Source organism: Trichechus manatus, unplaced genomic scaffold (assembly GCF_000243295.1).
Source record: "Trichechus manatus latirostris isolate Lorelei unplaced genomic scaffold, TriManLat1.0 scaffold00043, whole genome shotgun sequence".
Taxonomy (NCBI): domain Eukaryota; kingdom Metazoa; phylum Chordata; class Mammalia; order Sirenia; family Trichechidae; genus Trichechus; species Trichechus manatus.
In genome coordinates, this window is record NW_004443979.1 from 1377950 (window position 1) to 1398195 (window position 20246).

A 20246-nucleotide genomic window follows, 5' to 3' on the forward strand; every position below is an offset into this window, starting at 1 on the left:
CTAATCAAAAGACTTCACTAAGGGAGAACTTGGTAGATTCCTCTATGCCCTGTGTTTCCCCAATTCGTGAATTGTATTACCTTCAAAAAATTTCTTCACTTTTACTTTAAAAAAAAAAAAAAAAAAAAGATTTTACCAAGAAAGTAAAAACAGAACCTACACACTGGGAAAAAAATCTCTGGCAAGAGCATATCTGATAAGGGACTAATCTCTAAAGTTGCTCAAATTCTTTGCCTCAATTTCCTTATCTGAAAACAGGTATAATAATAATGCCTAATTCATATGGATAGTATGAGGATTAAAAGAGTTAATATATGTAGAGCATTAGAACTGTGACAGGCACATAGTAAGAAGCTATAAGTAAATGTTAGCTATCAGGTATGAATTAAAAAAGAATAGTTGCCATCAAGTTGATTTCAACTCACAGCAACCTCATGTGTATTTAGGGGGAAGAAAACAAACACAAACACACGTTTACATTTAGCTCCTGACTTACTTATCCAGGGATCCAAAACCTTATCAGCAGTGTTGCTACACAGAGAGGAGGAAATGGAGCATATCTCAGCATAGCTTCCATTGACCTCTAGAATCATGCACTGCCAGTGACAGGGTAAGGTAGGGTCTTGCCATATTTGACAAGCTCAATTACTATGGCGCCACTTCTGTTTTATGCCCAGGGCCTACATCATAATTTAGGAAAGAATAAACACTAACAAGCTATGCCCTTTAATGGGAAGAAATTACAAACATCTTGTTCCCTGCTGGTTCTTAAGCTAAACCCAGTGCCAATAAGACCACAACTTGATCTAGGGAGAAAGCAGAGTCAATGGTCAGATGTTCCTGAACAGCCTCTCTTTTCCTCTAGCCTTTTAGTGTTTAGAAAAACTGTTGCCCCACAGATTGTTTCTGAATAGTGGAACTCGGGTTCTGATAATCGCGGAAGACAAAGTATTAAAAATCATGGTATCTTATGATCTCTTTAGCTCATTAGGAAATCAGGGCACATATGAAAATATGATGAACTTTGTAAGATAGACAAGATGTGAGTAGAACAAACACGCAGAATTTTGTAAAATAAAATAGAACAATTGATGTTTAAAAGAAAAAGAGATCACTCTGTGGTAAAAAGAGAAAGCTGCTGGAAAAAACTGAATTTAGGTTGAATAGAAAGCAAGTGAGAAGGCATTCTAAGTGAAAGGAATGGGATGAGCAAAAATAGGAGAGCTTAGGCAACGTAAGTACATCTGAAGGCTTACAGGAAACCAAATTATGAAAGGCCATGAAGGATCTCGAACCTTTGGGACTATGTTCTAAGCAGGGATATGATGGAGTAGAGTAGTTTAAAAGTTTAACTTCTTTTCTATCTACACTTATTCTCCAGGTGATCTCAAAGCTTTAAATATTATCTGTATGCTGATGACTCCCACCCAGATCACCTGCCAAACTTCTGTCTAGTACACCCATGTGAACCGATCCAGTTGGGTGCCATTTGGATGTCAAGCAGGCATCATAAACTTAGTGAGTACAAAGCTGAACTCATGAAAACCCCCTGCAAAACCTGCTACTCTCAAAGCCACCCATCTTAGTAAATGGCAACTGTATCCTTCCAGATGCTCAGGCCAAAGACCTTTGAGTCATTCTTGACTATTCTTTTACACTCACACCTCACATCCAATCCATGAGAAAATTCTGTTGGCTCTACTCCAAATATATCCCAAGCCAAACTGCTTTCTCACTACTTCCACTGCTATCACTGAGATCTCAGCCACTATCATGGTTCTGCCAGCCACAAACCCACTGGATTTGTGTCAAAGCTCCTAACTGATCTCCTTGCTTCCTCTCTTGACCTTCTTCAGTGTCTTCTCAATATAGCTGCCAGAGGAATTCTGTTAACATGTAAAATTACAGAATTAACTTTACATGTTGCTTGCACATTCAAAATCAGATCATGTCACTTGTACGCTCAAAATCCTACAAAAGCCAGCCATCTCATTCCGAATAAAACACACACACACACGCACTCCTAACTGTGACCTACAAGGTCCTACTCAATCTGGGCTTCCCACTCCACAACCTCTCCCTGTAATACACAACCTTGCCTCTTACTACTTATCCCAGCTCACTCTGCTCCATCATATTCAAACATGCCAGGCACTCTTGCATCTGAGCTCCTCTGCACCTACTGTTCCCTCTTCCTGGAACCCTCTTTTTCCAGATATATGCTACTTGCTCATTCACTTCCTTCAAGTCTTTACTCAAATGCCACTTTACAAAAAAGTCTTCCCTGGTCACCCTCTCCAAAATGTCAACCTCTCACCCTTGACACTGACACACCCTATCCCCACTTTCCTTTGTTTTTCCTTTGCAGTTATCACCACCTAACACACTACGTCCAACACCCATCTGTCAGTTTGTCATACTGTGGTGGCTGGCATGTTGCTGTGATACTGGAAGCTTTGCCACCAGTATTTCAAATACCAGCAGGGTCACCCTTAGTGGATAGGTTTCAGCAGAGCTTCCAGACTAAGACGACTAGAAGAGGACTTGTGGCCTACTTCTGAAAAAACTGACCAGTAAAAACCTTATGAATAGCAGCGGAACATTTTCTGATTTAGCGCCAAAAGATGAGCCTCTCAGGTTAGAAGGTACTCAGAAGAAGAGCTGCCTCCTCAAAGTAGAGTTGACCTTAATGACATGGATGAAGTCAAGCTTTGGGGACCTTCATTTGCTGATGTGGCATGACTCAAAATGAGAAGAAACAGCTGGAATCATCTATTAATAATAGGAATGTGGATGTATGTAGTATGAATCTCGGGAAGTTGGAAGTCATCAAAAATGAAATGGAACGCATAAACATCGATATCCTAGGTATTAGTAAGCTGAAATAGACTGGTATTGGCCATTCTGAATCAGACAATCATTTGGCGTACTATGCCGGGAATGACAAATTGAAGAGGAATGGTGTCCCGTTCATTGTCAAAAAGAACATTTCAAGATTTATCTTGAAGTACAACACTGTTATGATAGGATTATATGAATATGCCTACAACAAAGACCAGTTAATATGACTTTTATTCAAATTTATGCACCAACCACTAATGGCAAAGATGAGGAAATTGAAGATTTTTACCAACTTCTCCAGTCTGAAATTGATCAAACATGCAATCAAGATGCATTGGTAATTACTGGTGATTGGAATGTGAAAACTGGAAACAAAGAAGGATCCACAGTTGGAAAATATGACCTTGGTGACAGAAACAATGCTGGAGATCACATGATAGAATTTTCAAGGCCAATGACGTATTCATTACAAACAACTTTTTTCAACATAAGTGGTGACTATACACGTGGACCTTACCGGATGGAAAACACAGAAATCAAATCGACAGCATCTGTGGAAAGAGACAACGGAAAACCTCAATATCATCTATCAGAATAAGGTCAAGGGCCTACCACAGAACAGACCATCAATCGCTCATATGCAAGTTCAAGTTGAAGCTGAAGAAAATTAAAACAAGTACACGAGAGCCAAAATAAAACCTTGAGTATACTCCACCTAAATTTGGAGACCATCTCAAGAACAGATTCAATGCATTAAACACTAACGACCGAAGACCAGACGAGTTGTGGGAAGTCATCAAGGACATCATAAATGAAGAAAGCAAAAGGTCATTAAAAGACAGGAAAGAAAACAAAGACCAAAATGGATGTTAGAAGAGACTCTGAAACTTGCTCTTGAACGTAGAGCAGCTAAAGCAAATGGAAGAAATGATGAAGTAAAAGAACTAAACAGATGATTTCAACGGGCAGCTCGAGAAGACAAAGTAAAACATTATAATGAAATGTGCAAAGACCTGGAGTTAGAAAACCAAAAGGGAAGAACACACTCGGCATTTCTCAAGCTGAAGGAACTGAAGAAAAAATTTAAGCCTCAAGTTGCAATTCTGAAGGATTCTATGGGCAAAATTTTGAATGACGCAGGAAGCATCAAGAGCAAATGGAAGGAATACGCAGAGTCACTGCATCAAAAAGAATTGGTCAACCTTCAACCATTTCAGGAGGTAGCATATGATCAAGAACCGATGGTACTGAAGGAAGAAGTCCAAGCTGCACTGGAGGCACTGGCTAAAAACAAGGCTCCAGGAATTGACTGAATACCAACTAAAATGTTTCAACAAAGGGATGCAGTACTTGAAGTGGTGACTTGTCTATGCCAAGAAATTTGGAAGACAGCTGTTTGGCCAACTGACTGGGAAGATCCATATTTGTGCTCATTCCAAAGAAAGGTGATCCAACAGAGTGCAGAAATTATTGAACAATATTATTAATATCACATGCAAGTAAAATTTTAATGAAGATCATTCAAAAGCGGTTGCAGCAGCACATCAGCAGGGAACTGCCAGAAATTCAAGCCAGGCTCAGAAGAAGATGTGGAATGAGGGATATCATTCTGATGTCAGATTGATCTTGGCTGAAAGCAGAGAATACCAGAAAGATATTTACCTATGTTTTATTGACTATGCAAAGGCATCTGACTGTGTGGATCATAACAAATTTTGGATAACACTGGGAAGAATGGGAATTCCAGAACACTTAATTGTGCTCATGCAGAACCTGTACATAGACCAAGAGGCAGTCGTTCGAACAGTACAAGGGGATACTGCATGGTTTAAAGTCAAGAAAGGTGTGTGTCAGGGTTATATCCTTTCACTATACTTATTCAATCTGTATGCTGAGCAAATAATCCGAGAAGATGGACCATATGAAGAAGAACATAGCATCAGGATTGGAGGAAGACTCATTAACAACCTTCAATATGCAGATGACACAAACATCCTTGCTGAAAGCAAACAGGACTTGAAGGACTTACTGATGAAGATCAAAGACTATAGGCTTCAGTATGGATTACACCTAAACATAAAGAAAACAAAAATCCTCACTACTGGACCAACAAGCAACATCATGATAAATGGAGAAAAGATTGAAGTTGTGAAGGATTTCATTTTACTTGGATCCACAATCAACACCCATGGAAGCAGTAGTCAGGAAATCAAATTACATATTGCACTGGGCAAATCTGCTGCAAAAGAACTCTTTAAGGTGTGAAAAAGCAAAGATGTCACTTTGAGGACTAAGATGCTCCTGACCCAAGTCATGATATTTTCAGTCACTTCATATGCATGCAAAAGCTGGACAATGAATAAGAAAGACCAAGAAGAATTGATGCATTTGAATTATGGTGTTGGCGAAGAATACTGAATATACCATGGACTGCCAGAAGAATGAACAAGTCTGTCTTGGAAGAAATACAGCCAGAGTGCTCCTTAGAAGCAAGAATGGCAAGACTTCGTCTCACATTCTTTCGACCTGTTATCAGGATGGACCAGTCCCTACAGGAGATCATGCTTGGTAAAGTAGAGGGTCAGCAAAAAAGAGGAAGACCCTCAATGAGATGGACCGACACAGTAGCTGTAACAATGGGCTCAAACATAATAACGATTGTGACAATGGTGCAGGACCGGGCAGTGTTTCGTTCTAGTGTACATAGGGTCACTAAGAGCTGGAACTGACTTGAGGGGCCCTAACAACAACTAACATGCTATGTATTTTAATTTATCTTGTTTATCATCCCTCTACCCAACCCCTAGAATGTAAGCCTAAGAGGTCATAAGTTTTTGCTTGTTTTGTTTATTACAATATCCTTAGTATCTAAAGAGACCTTGGCACATAAGCACTCAATAAATATTTGTTAAATGAATGAAAGAACCTGGCGATGCTATACAAAATTCAATAGAAAGGGAAGACACTGTAGGTAGGCTACCACACTCTCAAAAGTAGTTATTTAATGCCAATTATGAAGCAATGTTTCTGGGGGATACAAAGATTAAAAAAATATGGTGAGAAAGACACAATTAATTAACTATAATCTAAAATAAAAGTTCACAATTTTCATGTGAGAGATGCAAAGGAAGTGCTATACGGACTCAAGAGAAAATTCTATAGATAGGTCAGTAGCCTAGGTATCAGGTGCTAAGGTCCTATGTTGGAGAAACTAAAGTGAAAATGTAAAGGAAGGGAAAGGTGTGATGATCATAACAACAGAAATTGTTGGTAGGACTTGGTGACTATTTGAATGGATAGAAATAGCACAGTGTCAGCATAGGTAATGGCAAGAATGTTAGTACCTTCTAAAAAGGGGTAAGGGGACTAAAGTGGATGGAAACATGATACATCCCAAATTAGGCATGTTTTATTTGAGGTAACAGCAGTCTTTATAAGTGAAAATTAGGAGGAAGCAGTTCTAGATTCAGAACTATGACTCCAGGCTAAGAAATATAGACTTAGGAGTTATTTTCCCACACAGAGAGAACTGAAACTGAGATAGAAGGTGAGATTTCTGAGCAAAAGACTGCAAAGGAGAAAGCATGGGAAACAGGTATACTTATAAGGCTTGGGAAGGAAGAGGGGCAAGTGAACATGACAGACTAAAAAATGTAGAGAGGAAGGAATGAAACCAGGACACCACAAATTACATACAACTATAAAAAAATTACCCAGGTTTTTTAAATAATCAAGCTATCCTCCACTTCATATTTAATAATTTTGCAAATATATTCATTTAGGTACTCAAAATATCAGATGAAATCAAAGCAATATATCAGTTCAATCTTCATTTAGAACTGTGAGACTTCGGTGTAATTAGGTATATTCCTGGTAACCTCTGATACAAAAATACAGCTTGTGTACTTTTTCACATTTAATGGATTGGAGGTTGGATGTAAGATAAAGAATATGATGCAACAAGGCTGTCACCCAGGGAAGCCACCTAATATCACTGCAAATTGCTCAGCCTGCTTTGTAAGTGGAATTCAACTTTGCTCAGCATCTGGCCCAGTTTCATATATATAAGCAGTATTCAATATATATTCATGTATAATGGTAGCAAATAGGACAAGTGAGAAAATACAGAAACAGGTAAATTTAAAATAAGTAGTTCAGTTCACATTTTCTGCTATCAGCTAAGCGTTAATTCTCTAGAAGCAATAGTTATATCAACAGTCTTTTTAACCCCAGGTCTCTGTCTGAATTCATATTATTATAATTCAGTAATAAGGAAGAAAAGCTTTGATTCAAATGAACCTAACAAAGGAAAACAGAGAACAAAAAGAGAGTGCTGTTCATTTAAAATAATTTTTATCAATCATTCTTCATTGTTGTTGTTGTGTGCCATCGAGTCAATTCCAACTCATAGCAACCCTATATGACAGAGTAGAACTGCTCCATAGGGTTTCCAAGGCTGTAATCTTTACAGGAGCAGATCACCAGGTCTTTTCTCCCACTGAGCGGCTGGTGGGTTCAAATCACGGACCTTTGGGTTAGCAGCTAAGCGCTTAACCGTTGCACAACCAGGGCTCCTTAGCTAATTATATTTTACTCTTTTAACTTCACACTAAAGCTAGAATAAATTAGAAACAACAAATAAATAAGCCAACCACCTAATTTTTTTAAAGGCTAAATTAAAAAGAAATGTTTCAAACAAGTAAAATTTAAAATGCACTTATTACTACTAATCCTGTGGAAAATCAGCAACATACATATGGGGAATCAAAGATCTTCATCATGCCATAGCTCAAACAATAACTGAATAAATAGAAAATCATGTTATCTGGTATCTGGTCACCATTGACTTGATTTTTAGCTCCGCCAAGACCCTTTTCTCTTTGGTCACCATAAAACATATTAGCACACCTCTCCTTCATTTGTGGTCCAACACCTGGTTGTCCCTGCCCAAAACCACCCAGTGCTTTACAACCATCCAAGTCCTATTCACCCTTCAAGAAAAGATCTCATCTTCATGAAATCGTCTCCTAGTCCAAAATGAACTGGTATCTTCATTCCTAAATTCTCACATCCTTTGTAGTCTAAACTAGTGATTCCTAAACTATCTGTGGTGGAATACCACTTTTTAAAAATTCTAATCCCTAGAAGAATGGTACTTTTATGAATTAGAATTAAAATTGCCAATTTTTTTAAACAGTCAAAATAGAAGCCCCAATTTTTATTATACATTTCACCAGACATACAATTACTCAAATTGCTATAAAAGTTTCTAAATCTTATTCTCAATTTCTATACTTATCTGCTAGCAGACTGGTAACAAACAGTTCATGCACTGGCAACAATTTGCAGACCACACTTTGGGTAGGACAGGTCTAAACAACTCAGGGCTTCAGTCAACAAATAGTTATTACGTACTTAACATGAACTTTTCACTATGCGAGACACTGTAGGGTAATCAAAGAGATGTATAACAGGCTTTTCCTTTAAAGAATCTATATTTTGGGAAAGAACACTAACAAATATGAAACAGCAATAAACAATGTGGATAAGTATGTTCTGTTGCTGATCAGAGGAAAAGGATCACTGAAGTTTGGAGTAGTCAGGATAGGCCACTTGAAAAAAAAAGAATTTAAATTCAACCTTAAAGTTTAAATAAGACTCAGGTATGATAGGGATGGTAACTCTGAAGGGTAGGACTGTATGCAAAAAAGGCACAGAGTTGAGAATGAATATGGCTTGTTGATGACACAATGAACTGAGTAGTTCTCACTAGCGGGGTTAAGTATATGTAAAATACTGACAGGCAGTGTACTGAAAGCCAGGCAGAGTTTACAAAGGAAAATATGCACAAGGAAAACATCATCAAAGGTTTCTAAAGAGGTACTATGATAGATCCATGTTTTAGAAACACAAGCGAGTAGTAGTATCAAAGATGAACAAGAGTAGGAATGCTTCGGTTGCAGGGAGTATGTATTTTTCCTCCAGAACCTAGAAAATTGCTAGGTCCATGATGGACAGTAAATGAATCTTACTCAAGCAGCAAATATTTTAAAATTTATTTTAAATAGAGTTAAAATCCTGTTAGTTACAGGTACTGCTGTTGTTGTTAGGTGCCATTGAGTCAGTTCCGACTCATAGCAACCCCATGTACAACAGAATGAAACACTGCCCGGTCCTGCGCCATCCTTAAAATCATGCTATGTTTGAGCCCATTGTTGCAGCCACTGTGTCTATTTATCTCATTTAAGGTCTTCCTCTCTTTTGCTGACCCCCTACTTTACCAAGCATGATGTCCTTCTCCAGGGACTGATCCCTCCTAATAATATGTCCAAAGTACATGAGACAAAGTCTTGCCTCCTTACTTCTGAGGAGCATTCTGGTTGCACTTCTTCCAAGACAGATTTGTTCATTCTTCTGGCAGTCCATGGTATATTCACTATTCTTCGCCAACACCATAATTCAAATGCATCAGTTCTTCTTCAGTCTTCCTTATTCATTGCACATCTTCTGCATACATATGAGGTGACTGAAAATACCATGGCTTGGGTCATGTAATAATTTTGTAAATATGTTCATTTAGGTGCTCAAAATCTCAGATGAAATATTAGTTCAATCTTCACTTATAATTGTCAGACTTTGGTGTAATTAGGTATTTTCCTGGTAACCTCTAAAACAAAAATATAGCTTGTGTACTTTTTCACATTTAATGGATTGGAGGTTGGATGTAAGATAAAGAATTATGATGTGACAAGGCTGTTACCCAGGGAAACCACCTAATATCATGGAAAATTGCTTACCTGACTCGATGGCACACAACAAGAAAGGAAGAATAATTGATAAAAAATTATTTTAAATGAAAAACATGGTCTTCTTGTTCTCTATTTTCCTTTGTTAGGTTCATCTTGGACCACATCTTTCCCTCATTACTAGTTAGAGGAACTAGTTGAAGATAATCTATATTTACTTTGCCTGATTTCTGGTCCTCAAAAAAAAAAAAACGTAAAGACACTTAGGCCTGTCTAACAGTGAAGAAACTCAGCTAGGAAAGGGTTGATCATCAGTCATCAAGAGATTTCAACAAATTTCTGAGAAATAAAAAGTAGACAAGAGTTCAATGACAAGTTCTTATTGTTGTTGTTAGTTGCCAACAAGTCAGCTCTGACTCATGGCAGCCTTATGTATAACAGAATGTTACCCGGTCCTGCATCATCTTCATGATCATTGGTGTATTTGTGCTCATTGTTGCAGTCACTGTGTAGTTTCTTCCAACCTACAGGGCTCAACTTCCAGCACTGTACCAGACAATATTCTTTTGTGACCCACATGGTTTTCACTGGCTTCTTCTCCTGTATATAAAATGAGCACTTTGCAGAAACTCTTCCCATAGTTACAGGAAGCTTGTAACCTTCAACTCAATGGAAAACTTGTTCTATTTTCCCTGTGGTATAAAAGTATGAGTCCTCCCCCTTTAATATTCAATATAAATGAAGAAATGGTTCACATTTCCAGAGAATACAGTTAAGAGGTGAAAAATTTTTAAATTTACCTAATATCATTATAGCTTACGAAAATTCCTAATTTGAAATATTCACTTCATTTTTCCTTTTCAGCCCTTAATGGACTAAAGAGATTATTCCAAGGGATTAAATATTAAATTTTATAATGAGACTATTGCAGTAATTGACTATGAAGAATATATTTCTTTATGACAAAGTCTTTTCAGGCAGTATAACCTGGAAAAGTTTGATGGATATGGCAGAAGCAAAGGAAACCAAACAGACTATCTAAAGACCATCAAATAGCTATCTAGAAAGATCAGTTGTTAGCTTAGGCCAATCTTGTGCAATATGTATTTCTAGGCATCCCTGGATAAAAAGTCATTGAACTATGGAATCTACTATACTAGATAGATTTCAGAGTGGTTACTGACCCACACTTTGTTCTGGAGAATGCTCCTCCCTCTCCCACATCCATCTGTCCTAAGCACTGAGCATATTACCCTACCCTCCCTAAATTTAGCTAAACAGACTAGGACAAGAACACTTGCCTCAAAGCAGCCAATCAGTAGGAATGTCATCAATTTCTGACTTGTGGCCTTCCTTCTAAAGATAATAAAGTCAGATTCTCTCAGGAATCTGAACTGGAGGCAGAGAACAAATATGCAACTGAAAATGGATACTGAAGCTAGATTATGTAGACTGGGAGTTAGGACCAGCAGTTTGGGATTATATTCAAAATAAATAAGCCTGTTGAGAAGGAGGAAAGAGAGACCATGGTACTCCTGAGAGATGAAGACAGTAATCTTCCTTAGTTCTTATTTTCAGTTTCAGACTGTAGACCCTGGGAGGTCCAGGTATGCTTTGATACATGTATGCAGATGTTTTCAAAACTCCCTATAGTACTTGTAAAAACTAAATAAATAAAGAAATCCCCTTATTTAAGCTAGTTAAGTTAAGCAACCACAGGAATGCAAGTAAAACAATTACTTGGAGGCTGTGCCCCTTGAGTAATAGTCCTCTGTGAGCCCCACTGTGGGATACTGCCTATAATGTGAGCTGTACAAATCCAACCAAGATAATTAAAATCAGTCAATTACTGATTTTAACTAGAAGTCAAGGAGTCCCTATTGGCTGAATCAACTGTACTAAAGATAGCAATACTCAGTTTTTAAATATTTTTAACAGAAGATACTTTTAAAAACACCCATCCTCTTAATAAAAGGCAAGAAATCAATAATGTTATAAAACCGGCATTCAAGTTAAACCTTTTTTTGTTCGTTTTTTAAACTACGAAAGGGGTAGATGAAAACAATAGTTTTAGAAGTGAACTTAAAACACAGGGATTAGCTAGTAGAACTAGCTATAGAAATACAAAGTGGCCTGGGGCCACAGGTCGGACAGCTCTTTGGTTAAAAAAAAAAAAAAAAGTGGTAACCTGGTGGCCTACAGACTAAATCTGGTTTTGTTTAGCCCACAATTTTTTTTTTTTTTTAACGTGAATGACCTGGCAATCAGGAGATTTCATCTTTAAACAAACCAGAATTTTTAGTTTCCTCTTGATAAACTAGGATATCTGTAAACACAAAGCCCACTTTCCTACTTGTGAGAAGTACCCTCTGGAAAGCCACAGACCTCCTCATCCCTATCCCATTAGACAGGATCCAATTCTTCTCTCATTGCTCCTGTCTGACTGCTGTAGACATGAGCTGTCAACCCCTGCTTTATTGGTATGTTATTGTTACTAGGTACTTTCAAGTAGATTCTGACTACAGGACAGAGTCAAACTGCCGCATGGGTTTTCTACTAAAAACACGTCTTTACAGGAGTAGATCCCAGGTCTTTTCTCCAGGGAGGTGCAGTGGCTGTTAAGTTTAAACCACTGACATATCAGCATCCCGGTGCTTAACCATTGTGCCACCACAGCTCCTTCTTTATTGGTATAGCTTTTACAATTCACAAACTTGCACAACTTGTGAAGTAGCTTGGTTAAGATCAGTTCTGATATCGGCAACATGTTGCACCTAGAAACAGTCTTCAGTGATCTGGTCCTTTTTCCTGCACCAAGCTCACCAGTGCAGACTTACCCTTTCGTAAGGACAAGTTCCCTTCAAGGCCTCATTTTCTTTTTTCTGTAACCAGATCTCACTAAAAACCACTTCAATCCATTAGACAAGATTGTGGAAAGGGGAATCAGGTTTCCAGTTCTATTCTCCTAGGAGGTTCCTGTGCCTCTAAATTTATGGAGGCATGCTAACAGATAATTGGAAGGGAGTTACATCATCTCTAACTGCCAGCAATGTCTGAAACCCAGGTCTTGGTCAGAAAAAATAATAGTTCTTCAAGAAATGTTTGAACTTAGGTAATTTTCATGTTTATTCGTACCCTTGAGCATCCTTTATGTAGCTAAAATAAAATCTGTACTGTGGTTATTTTTTCTATAATCAAATTGCAGAAGTGATTCAGCTTAATAAAAGCTATATTTAACCCAAAGCAAGTTGCCAAAATTAAGCAACAATGGAGAGAAAGCCATAGTAAACTCATAGCTAACATCCTAATTACCTAAATGGAAAAAACACTAAGCTCAGCACGTCAAAAAAGTAAAAATATAAGAAAAGTTAAGGTTTAACTTCTCTCCTAGAAGAAAATACATTAACAAGTATTAAGATATCTCTATAAGACAACCAATTATAATCAACATAACAAGAAAAACAGAACAAATCCTTGGCTACCAACAGGCATGCATATCAACCCACCAGAGCACATATTCACCTCAAGGTTATGTTCCTATCCACCATTCATTGTTTGGGCTTTCAAATCCAAATAAGCATGGGTGGTTGCTATAGTGACAATATGCCACTTTTGGAATCTGAGGTTTAGTACTACAGGGTACTTATGAGAAGCATAACATCAGTACTTCCTCCCAGACTCTGAATCATAGCTCAGACTTTATAACTTCACAATATGTGATTTCATTCTGTCCTTTAGAAGTTAACTTTGTTACTTTAGTAGTCAGTATAGTATAAATAAATGCTGAAAGAAATACTCTATCTCATCTAACATGCTAAGCATATATATGTACTCCATATTTAATTATTATCTGATAAAGATGTTGGCTTAATAAGAAATTTTGTGCCATCCTTGCATTTTACTGTTTTGTTATTATAACTGGGCAAGACTCTATTTTATTCATTCATTTCTTAATAGTCATTAATAACAATATTCCTACCACCTTTCATTTAACAAGAAAAAATAACACTAGGAAGTATAATTTTATGGCAAATTGGTGTATTTTTACTTTCTTCAGAAACTGTTCCTAAAAATTAAGGACTAATTACTAACGGTGCCCAAGAAGAAGGGAACTTGCTGCCAGCAAAATGCTAAGAATAAGGAAAAATATCAAACTCTTATCAGTCTGAAAGTATTTCCAGATCATTAAAAAGTCAAACTGGGAACACTCAGATATTGTTGATGGGAATGAAAAATGGTACTGCTACTTTGGAAAACAGTTTGACAATTTCTCAAAAAGTTAAACACAGAACTACCATATAACTATCAATTCCACTCCTAAGTATCTACCCAAGAGAAATGAAAACGTATGTCCACACAAAGACTTGCACGCAAATGTTCGTTGCAGTATTATTCATAATGGCCCAAAACTGAAAACAACCTAAATGTCCATCAACTGGTGATGAATAACCAAAATGTGGTATATCCGTACAATGGAATACTATTCAATCATTTTAAAAAATGAAGTACTGTTACATGCTACATGGGTAAACCTTGAAAACATTATGTTAAGTGAAAAGAAGCTGCTGTGTATTGTGTCCTCCCCAAAATATGTGTTGAAATACTAACTCCTATACCTGCAGATAGGAGCCCTGGTGGTGAAATGGTTAAGTGCTCAGCTGCTAACCAAAGGGTCAGCAGTTTGAACCCGCCCAGGTGCTCCTCGGGAGAAAAGACTTGGAGATCTCTGCCCCAGTAAAGTTAACCACATTGCCATCTGTCATGGATTGAATTGTGTCCCCCAAAAATATCTGTCAGCTTGGCTGGGTCATGATTCGCGGTACTGTATGACTGTGCAATCTGATGTGATTTCCTTATGTGTTGTAAACTCTATCACTATGATAAGGTTATATGTGATCTCCTTATGTGTTGTAAATTCTGTCACTGCGATGAGGTTATACTGATGAGGTTAACAAGATTAGATAGTGTCTTAATGCAATCTCTGTTGAGATACAAAAGAGAGAAGTGAGCAGAGACACACAGGAACCTTATGCCACCAAAAAAGCAGTGCTGGGAGCAGAGCGCATCCTTTGGACCTGAGGTTTCTGCGCAGAGAAGCTCCCAGACCAAAGGAAGATTGATGACACAGACCTTCCTCCAGAGCCAACAGAGAAAGCGTTCCCCTGGAGCTGATGCCCTGAATTTGGACTTGTAATCTACTGCACTGTGAGGAGAATAAACTTCTCTTTGCTAAAACCATCCACTCGCAGTATTTCTGTTGGAGGAGCACTAGATGACTAAGACACCATCAAGTCAATTCCAACTCACAGCAACCCTACAGGACAGAGTAGAACTGGAAAACTGCCACATCTTTCTCTCATGGAACAGCTGGTGGATTCGAACCACCAATCTTTTGGTTAGCAGCCAAGTGCTTGACCACCGTACCACCAGGGCCCCTTCAGTAACGATTACAGCCTAGAAATCCCTATGGGGCAGTTCTACCGTCACATGTGGTCACTATGAAGAGACTAGAAGGCACCTAACAACAGCCCCTGTGGATATAATCCCATTTGGGAATAGAGTTTTCTTTGTTATGTTAATGATGCCATATCAGTGTAGGGTATGTTTTAAACTAATCACTTTTCAGATACAAAAAAGCAGATTAGGTACAGAAGCAAGGAAGCACAGATGGGGGAAGACAGACGCCATGCCACATGAAGATCACCAAGGAACCTAGGATCAGAAGCTGAAAAGAGACCAGAACGTTCCTCCCAAAGTCAACAGAGACAGACAGGCTTCTCCCAGAGCCTGTGCCCTGAATTCAGACTTCTAGCCTCCTAAACTGTGAGAAAATAAATTTGTTCGTTAAAGCCACGCACTTGTGGCATTTCCATTACAGCAGCACTAAGGAACTAAGACAAGCCATACGCGAAAGGTCACATATTGTGTAATTCAATTAATATGAAATGTCCAGAAAAGGCAAATTTATATAAAGTACATTAGTAGCTGCCTGGGAGTGAGAATAGGGATTAGTTGTAAATGGGCATGAAGAGTCTTATTAGAGGGACAAAAATATTATAAAACTGGGTTATGATAATGATTACACTACTCAGTAAAGTTACTAAAAATCATTGAATTGTTCTTGAAACGGGTAAATTTCATAATATACAAAACCTATCTCAATAAAAAAAAATTTTAAGTCAGAGAACATCAGAACTACAGGGATCCTTGCCAGAACTCTCTACTTGCATAGGTAAAGAAAATGAGATCCAAAGAGATTAAACAACTTGTATAAAGGTAACCCAGCTAGATCATGGCATAAACAAAAAAGATCAAAATCTAGCCTCACTCCCCCACCCAATCCAGTGTTATTTCTACTAAAAATGCTCAATGAACTTTAACAAACTATAATAATTATTACACAGAAAGGGCTTTTTGAGAGCTGTTCTAGAGCATTAAGTTTTGAGTATCAAAAAAAAAAAAGATTGAAACATACAAAAAAACTATGAGTACCTACTGATATTCAGAAAAAGTAAAAGCTAGAAAAACTCATTTGTCACCTCTGAGGCATATAACTCTCTTAAAGTTGGTAAAAAAAAAGAACTACACATTTTTTTTTTCTGCCTTTTCAGTAGAAGCTGTATTTCAGGCTAACTAAACGCCCTCGGTTTATGAAAGAAAACTTCCACCCTACAGAATTCCAATAAATGCAGACGGAATGAAAGATTTAGAAAATTATCAGTTTGCCACACCTAATAAAATCCATAAGGTTTTCACTGGCCAATTTTCTTTTTTTTTTTTTTAAGTAGGTGACCAGATCCTTCTTCCTAGTCTGTCTTACTATTCTGGAAGCTCTGCTGAAACCTGTCCACCATCGGTGACCCTGCTGGTATCTGAAGTACCAGTGGCATAGCTTCCAGCATCTCACCAACACAAAAGCCACCACCGTATGACAAACTGACAGACTAGCAGTACATGCGAAAGCTAGACAATGAATAAGGAAGACCAAAGAAGAATTGATGCATTTGAATTATGGTGTTGGTGAAGAATATTGAATGTACTATGGACTACCAGAAGAATGAATAAATCTGTCTTGGAAGGACAGCTCCTTAGAAGCAAGGATGGCGAGACTTCGTCTCACATACTTTGGACGTGTTATCAGGAGGGACCAGTCCCTGGAGAAGGACATTATGCTTGGTTTCAAAATGAAATCAAGTGAAAAAAGAAGATCCTCAACAAGATGGACTGACACAGTGGCTGCAACAATGGGCTCAAGCCTAACAACAATTGTGAGGATGGCACAGGACTGAGCAGTGTTTCATTCTGTTGCACATAGGGTTGCTATGAGTCTGAATGGAACTCAGCAGCACCTAACAACAATAACAATTTTCAGAAGTAGATTGCCAGTCCTTTCTTGCTAGTCTGTCTTAGTCTGGAAGCTCTGCTGAAACCTGTCCACCACGGATGACCCTGCTGGTATTTGAAATACCGCTGACGTAGCTTCCAGCATCATAGTACCACCACAGTATGACAAACTGACAGACTGGTGGTGGTGGACATTTGTAGGAAACCAACATAACACCTTACAGATTATTTTAAGAAGAAAAAAACTAGAACTTTAAATAGTGGAGATTAAACTGTCTTAACCCAAACCAGGAATCTTTTTTTTAACCACTAAAGGTAGTTCAGGCAGATATTGTGTGACTCCTGATGTAATTCAATATAAAGTATTTGACATCACCTATGGTAAGATCTTGTTAAAAATTTCTAACCTAATCAATCCTTTAGCACTGACATCCAGGTTTATAAGAAATACAAGGACTAACAAGCTGAACACCAAGAAGCAAACAAATACAGAAGGTGAGCTATTCCATGGACAATTAGCCTGGTGTGTGGCAAATCAAAGTTAAAAAAAAAAAAAAAAAAAAAAAAACAGGGTGTGTGGTGGGTACTAACCTAGATTAAAAGAGACTTGAGATAACGTAACAAAATACAAGCATGGTCCTTAATTGGATCCTGGTTTGCACAAAGGAACTCTACAGGACATTTTAAAGATAACTGGATACCTCTGAATTGGAATATCAGATATTTTAAAAGTATTATTTATTTTACTAGGTATGATGTTATTTTTGTCATGTGGGTATATGCTTTTGTAGAGGTGCACACTGAGATATTTAGAAGCGCAAAGAACTTGATGTCTATGGTTCAGTAGAAAATATTCCAATGAGTTTAGGAAATAGACAAAAAATTAAAATCCAGATCTCAACTTCCTAATTCACTGCTATTTCCACTAAATGTTCACTAAATATTAACAAGCTATAATAATAATTACATGGAAAGAATTCTTGCAGACAGGGGTTCAGAGAAGTGCCCTACTGTTAGCATGATATGATAGGTTTTACAGGTACTGCGCTGAAGAAAACCCAAAGGTAGCAACTCACTTTGGTTTGCCAACCTGGTACTTACAAGGCACCAAAACGTATCCAAGGACCATGAAGGGAGAGTTTTGCTCTCAAAGAGATGAAAACATCTAGTAGAACAGTTTCTTGATGTTTCCAAGAGAACAAAGCTGTTCCAAGATTACAGTTAAGGCTCTGAAGGAGCAGCCTCATTAAAGCAATCCTCAATTATTTACATAAATCACTTAATCCTTTCTGACTTCATCGACCCTTACGACCAGAGTTAACTACTTTGCAGGTTATCATGAAGTTAAGGGACGCTGTTTCAAAAACCTCAAGTTAGGGGTACCATGTTAAAGAAAACCTTTACCATCACCACGGGCTTCTTTTCAATAATGGCCTTCAAATCTCTGTACCAGGTACTAAGATCCTCCCTCAAGCCTCGAAGAGACTAATAACCAGCAAAGCTAAGACTCGTTTGCTTTTCTTTTTCCTCGCTCTAAAACCAAACAGTGGCGGTGTATTCACTCCTTCCGCACACACCAGGTGTACGCGGAAAAAGTCCATTTGCAGAGTCTGACCAAAGGGAAGGTCCACTTTCGGCCACTGACCGGCCTCTCCGCCTCCGCCCCCCGCGGTTCTCTCCCGACACCTCCAGTCCTGGTTACTCCCCGAGCCGGCCCACTCCCCCTCCTTAGCGGGCACTTTCCGAAATTCTTAATATTCTAGACGATGAGACGGCTGAGAAAGATCCTGCACGCTGGCACTTTGGCTTAGATGCCTCAGCTCAGCAACTGAGAAACGTTTAAAGAGAAGCGTCACGACTCCTCGCACTAAGTTCAAGTTCCATCACTTCCATTGCAAAAAGAGCCAACCTAACCAACTTTGAGATACCATCCCGCGCAGCAGAGAATCTTAAGGCTGGCGGAGTCACCCAGAGCTGGAACCGCGCCAACCTGCGTGCGTCAGGGGTCACGTGCTGCGTCTCCCTTCCCTACTGGCAACCAGCCGCTCCTCTTTTCCGGAAGTCTCGCCCATCAACGCCGGGCACCTCCCACCATCGTCGACGTCAAATTCAGTTCCTACCACTGCTCTGCCGCCGCCTCCAGGCGCGGGGAGGGCTTGCCGTTCCTTAAAATAAACCCTGTTGCTTCAGGCCCATAAACAGTAGGGGGGAGGCTTTTGAAGACACTGAATGTGCAAGCCCCTCGGACGCGCGTGAGTAGAATTTGAGAGGCCAGAGGCAAGCTATCTGGAGGCCGCCCCCGCAGAAATCTTTCCCCCTCTCTGCTCCTGGTGCTTCACTTGGTTCCGCCGAGACCCACGACGGTTCCGCCCCTTTCTTCCTTGTCATTGATGTTGTTGTTCCTGTCAGTGCCGCAGCCCCGACTGCCAGGAGCTCGAAGCCGAGCCAGGGCCGCCCGGGTGGCGCGGTGGCGGCGGCAGCGGCTGCGGGGGCTGCTCCGGGGGCTGCGGGGGCGACCGGGGACCGGCAGCCGGCGGCGAGGCCGAATGGCTCTGTGCGGGCAAGCGGCAGGCGCCGCGTCGCTGCCCAGCGAGCTGATCGTGCACATCTTCTCCTTCCTGTCCGCGCCCGACCGGCTGCGGGCCTCGGCCTCCTGCTCACACTGGCGCGAGTGCCTCTTCTACCCGGCGCTTTGGCCCCAACTCCGCATCAGCCTCCGCGTCTCTCCCGCCGAGCAGCCCCGACTCGAATTCCTCATGCGCAAGTGCGGCTGGTTCGTGCGGGAGCTTCGCGTTGAGTTCGCCGCTGAGAATTACCTGAGCGGCGGTGGTGGCCCCGGCGACGGCGCGGACACTGGGGTTGGCGGGGAAGAAGTCGAGGCCTTGCAGCTCTCAACCCGTTGGCTGGAAGTGCTGCGCACCTACTTGGAGTTGGTGCTATGCGTGCTGGTCAGCATCCGGAACAACAGGTAGGCTCGTTCTCCGTCTTCCTCTCCCACGTCTCGGAACTCGGAGTCGCCTTCTTTCCGTCACCCCAGAATAGATTCACTGCAGACGCGACCCGCCCGCTTCCGAGTCGCCTTCTTCGGTGACTGGGAGTGTCATTTCTAATTGGGCGATTTCCTTGAGGCGGGAGGGCATAGCAGGACCATCAGGATAATTTATAAATAGTGAAGGACTCGGTGTTTATCAGACACCACCCCTGACAATTTCCAGGCACTCTCATTCATCCTTTCCGTGGCCGTGGGATGGAACTGACAGGCGGCGTCGTTTTTCATTTTAGAGATGGGATTGCTGAGGCTTGAAGGGTGAGGTC

General features: G+C 39.9%; 1 protein-coding gene across 1 annotated transcript in view; it reads left to right on the top strand.

Moving 5' to 3' along the window:
- Positions 1 to 18887: 18887 nt before the first annotated feature.
- FBXO33 (F-box protein 33) overlaps positions 18888 to 20246 on the top strand; it is a 32243-nt gene continuing 30884 nt past the window's right edge. The window contains exon 1 of the mRNA XM_004376487.3: positions 18888 to 19899. Within this exon, the coding sequence (XP_004376544.1) occupies positions 19322 to 19899 (578 nt within the window). The 5' untranslated portion in view covers positions 18888 to 19321. The remainder of the gene's footprint in view (positions 19900 to 20246) is intronic.